The sequence below is a fragment of the Hipposideros armiger genome, unplaced genomic scaffold (genome assembly GCF_001890085.2).
Source record: "Hipposideros armiger isolate ML-2016 unplaced genomic scaffold, ASM189008v1 scaffold_870, whole genome shotgun sequence".
Lineage (NCBI taxonomy): Eukaryota > Metazoa > Chordata > Mammalia > Chiroptera > Hipposideridae > Hipposideros > Hipposideros armiger.
Window position 1 is genome coordinate 152,349 of NW_017732220.1, and position 4,660 is coordinate 157,008.

At 37.2% G+C, this 4,660-nt stretch overlaps 1 protein-coding gene across 1 annotated transcript in view; it reads left to right on the forward strand.

The window, feature by feature from the left end:
- The window catches only part of LOC109374881 (securin-like), a 5,499-nt gene extending 4,935 nt beyond the window's left edge, over positions 1 to 564 (forward strand). Inside the window, 1 exon segment of the mRNA XM_019629834.1 lies at positions 6 to 564. Within this exon segment, the coding sequence (XP_019485379.1) occupies positions 6 to 508 (503 nt within the window). The 3' untranslated portion in view covers positions 509 to 564.
- Positions 565 to 4,660: the final 4,096 nt, after the last annotated feature.

Genomic DNA, 4,660 nt, shown 5'->3' on the forward strand with positions numbered 1-4,660 from the left:
TTTAGATGGGAGATCTCAGTATTCAACACCACGCGTTGGCAAAATGTTTGATGCTCCACCAGCCTTACCTAAAGCTGCCAGAAAGGCTTTGGGAACTGTCAACAGAGCTACAGAAAAGTCAATAAAGACGAATTGACCTCTCAAACAGAAACAGACAAACTTCTCTGCCAAAAAAGTGACGGAGAAGACCATTAAAGCAAAAAGCTCTGCTCCTGCCTCGGATGACACCTATCTAGAAATAGAAAAATTCCTTCCCTTCAATCCTCTCGATTTTGAGAGTTTTGACCTGCTGGAAGAGCACAAGATTGCACAGCTCCGCTTGAATGGAGTGTCTCTCATGATGCTCGATGAGGAGAGGGAATTTGAAAAGCTGTTACACGTGGGACCCCCTTCGCCTCTGAAGATGCCCTTTCCACTGTGGGGGTCCAATCCGTTGCTGTCTCCCTCAAGCATTCTGTCAACTCTGGATGTTGAATTGCCACCCATTTGTTATGACTTAGATGTTTAAGTTTCTTAGGGCTTTACAGCTTGTGTGTATGTATTAATAAAGCAACTCTTAACAGACAAAAAATAGAGAGATTGTCTGCATGAGCCAGACCTAATCACAGGAGCTCTTTAAAATATAGTGTTCTCCAGCTGGTCCCAGAAGAAGTCTGCAATACCTGCTCCAGCAGGCCTGGAAGGAAGCAAGCATCCATGTTGTGAACTGCAAATGGTGGCTGCATAGCAAGGAATTGCAGACACCCTCTAGGAGCTGAAAGAAATCTCCAGCTGATAGCTGCAAGAAAAACAGCAACTCAGCCCTACAACTGCAAGGAAATTAATTCTGCTAACAAGCAGTGAGCTTGGAAAAGGGACCCCAAACTCAGGTGAGAACTGCAGCCCTGACCAATACTTTCATTTCAGCAATGCAGCACCCAGAGCAGAGAATCCAGACATCCCAGACCCATACTTTTGACCTGCATAAATTGTGAGATAACAAATTTATAGTTGCTAAGTTTCTGGTAACTTGTTACACACTAGCAGAAAACTAATGCAGCACTCAATTAGGGATTTGAAATCACCAAACATCAATTTTGCACTTAAGGGCTTGTTTACTTTCTATGTTACCCAAACCAAGACAGGGGAGCCCTTCCATACTGAAGTATCAATTTTCTTAAAACATCTGATGGTAGTTTTAATGGGTAGGTTGAAGCAAACATAAATTTACATAGTTGTGATGGATATATTTCATTTTCTCTTCTCTGTCCACTCTTCACCTCTCTCATCCTGCCCTGTGCACTTGGAGGCTGACTGGTTCCACAGGCTCCCTTGCCAGGTTGCTACCCATTGCTTCAGCCTATCAGAGGTGCTGAAGGAGATGGGTGGAAGAGAGGAGAGTACGTTGGGGCATTTATTTCTCTTAACAATCCCCCCCCACCTCCGCTCATTAGGGTGCCTTATGTTGGCTGTGTCATGCTCAACAAAGCCAGAACCCCTGCCAGGTAGGGTCTGGGCTGGGTCCTGGTCACTCTTCCTCTCCTCGATTCCTCAGGCCTAAGAGTGATATGCTTCACCCCAACCTGTCACTAGATCCATAGAACTGCACTGTTACCTGGTGATTGCCCTAAAGTTTACCTACACCTATACCATTCTCAACTGCTCAATTCGAAAATAACATCTGTTTCCTACCAGAATCTGACTGATAGAGGAATTGAAGGGCAAATTCACCATTTTTAAAAGATAAAATGTGAGATTTCAGATAAATGTCTCTCATTTGGTTGGCTTCTTCCAGCTATGCCCCTTTGCTTTCTAGTATTATTAGTTTATTATTCTCATCTACCTTTAGGGATAATACTACATACAATTTAAAAATCATTTGTTGATGTATAAATATGCATGTAACATTTTCTTTACTATGTGACAGAGGGCATTTTCAGAAAAGAAGCCTTCTGGTATGAAATAGTCACTAGGTTGTTACAAGATGTCTTTAAGTATCATATTTATCTCAGAGCTCTTAGGATAAACATTTAATGAAATTAAATGCCTTAATTTCCCCATTCACAAAATGAGACAATTAGTATTATTCATCCTTTGCTCACAATTAAATTTATGAGTATGTATAAATTTTTATACTTTAGTATTTTTTCCAGACTGTAACTCTTAATAATAACAGCTAAGGTATATTGACTATTTACCACATACTAGTCATTATTCTGTTTCTTATATACATATTTTATTATTCTTCACAATAATCCTATGATGTATTATTATTATCCTGCCAATTTTACAGATAAAAGCTGAAATATAGAGAGGTTAAGTGCAAATAGCTAGTTTGTTTTGGCACCAAGACTTGAACCCATTCATGCCCAGTGTCACCATTTACTTACCTAACTCGTTCATCATGGCTGCCTTACTGTACCCAAAATGCTATTGACAAGAAAAAGAAGGGGATGTTCAGGATGGCAGATACTACTTCAATAAAACTGAACAGTTTTCTCATTATGGCCTAACTCATTCTTCTACTAGCCCTTACAAAGTTTTATTAACTCAGGTTACTAGAGTGTTATTTGATGCATCATGAATAAAGTAAGAAATCTCCCCAAATCAGGTGGGAGGGTAATATAAAAAAGGGAACAATTACTTCTAGAAGAACACAAGGTTCATTCAAATATATTTTTTCTAAATAATATATATAAAAAATAAAACATGTTAAGTTATCAAAATATCCATTCCTACTCATGCAAATCTCATATTCACAAATAACAATTTTATGCCAAAACTGTAAAAAGTAGGAGGATACTTACTGAAACTATATAAAATTACTTTTCTGGGGAACAGAAAAAAAAATCTAAAAAAGATCTGGGTGTATGAAAGCGTTATTTTAAGTGCAATCTGAAGTAGAGTTGCACAAATTGACTAAAAGTAATTTTTTTGTCTCATAGCAAATGAGATTGCTTTCTACCCCTAGTTTTAATAATTAACTAAATTAAATTTTTATGAACTTTATAACTGTAACATAAAATTATGAACAAGCTTTGAGCATATTTTAAAATAATTAAAAAATTATTGGAAGGTATGAATTTTTAATTATAACTTCCTTTATGAAAGAACCAAGTTCTTTCCCCTGAAGGTGAAATACTCATGTAAAGATACTAATCCTAATAACATTGGCCAAATGCATAAACTGACACATTTAAAGTCATTATGAATTTATAAGTGATGTAATTATTTCATTTTGAGAAAGTTTTTGATTTATCTTCCAAGGAGTTATATTGCAACAGAATAGGAACCATCGACATGTTTGATGAGAATAAAGAAGAAAAAGAAGCTACAGACACAGTGTATTAATTCTTCCTGTCTGAGAAAAATATTAGAAATACTAATAAGCACAGACACAGATAACTTGGCAGATAAATTCTGAATTTTGAAAAAGCAGAAGCAGGTCATATCTTCTTCTGAGAACTTTCCAGGGTATAATAACCAGCTCTGCCTATAATTGGGAGAATTTTTCTGTACTATCAAATGTCAACCAGAATCTTAATCCAAGAACCCAAAAAAAGATATAAACAACATGACATCAAAAGAACCATTCTTTGATTCAGTAAACTTAAATTAAACACTTGCACCAAGTACCTATGTGACATTCAGGTGTTAGAAATGTGAGTGGGGGCCGGCCGAGTGGCGCAATGGTTAAGAACTGGCTTGGGATGCCAGAGGGCCCCGGTTCGGATCCCACATATGAGGGCCAGTGACACTGCCCTCCACAGCTAAGATGCTGAACANTGTGTTCTTAGCATAATCAGGCTTCATTGGATTGATTGTGAATTCAAAATATCTCTCATTTCTTGTGAAGGGTCTGCCTTTTGTAAACCATAGAGGATCACTTTTGGTCTACTACACATTCTTAATGAATTCATGAAAAGGCAACATTGTATAATTTTCCTCAACACCATCCATGACTATCAGTGAGCTAATTTACAGAGTTCTAAAATTGTTAGACCCTTAGAACTATCTTAATGTTCTTCAACTGGTTTTTCTAAATATATCACACAGGACTAACAGTCGAAATTCAGATTGTCAGGATGGAAGATGAATGCGCTTGAAGAGATTTCTGGTGGGAGTGTCAGCATCTCAGGGTTGATATTTCCCTGTATCTTTTTTATTCCCACTTGACACCTCTCAATCAAACTGCACAGGAACCTTTGCCTGCCATTCAAAAAATCAACCAAGTAGAATGTCACTGTTGAAAAAGAAAAGCAAAATAAGATTTGTTAAAGGACTGGAAAGTATTTGCCTGTTATCTACATTCTTTTTGCCCAAAGTCAATACAAAGAATAATGGCTATGTGCCCAACATTCTCCTGGGTACTTTCACATGTGTCTCAACTTTAGTGAGTATTGTATATAAACGCACACTATTTTGTGGTCAATTTTTTTTTCCAGTGGTATGTTATTGAGATATGAACTGTATGCTCAAAGAGATACATTGGTAAACACTCAGGCTTAGAATCAAAGAACCCTGGGTTCAAATTTCAGCTTTAAAGCTAAATTCCTTGGCCAAGTCATTTAACCCTTTTGAGGTTCAGTGCATTCATCTGTAAATTGGAGATAACAATACATACTTTGAAAATTGTGTGGATTGAATGACAAGCAAAACAAATGTTAGTTTCTTCCCGTGC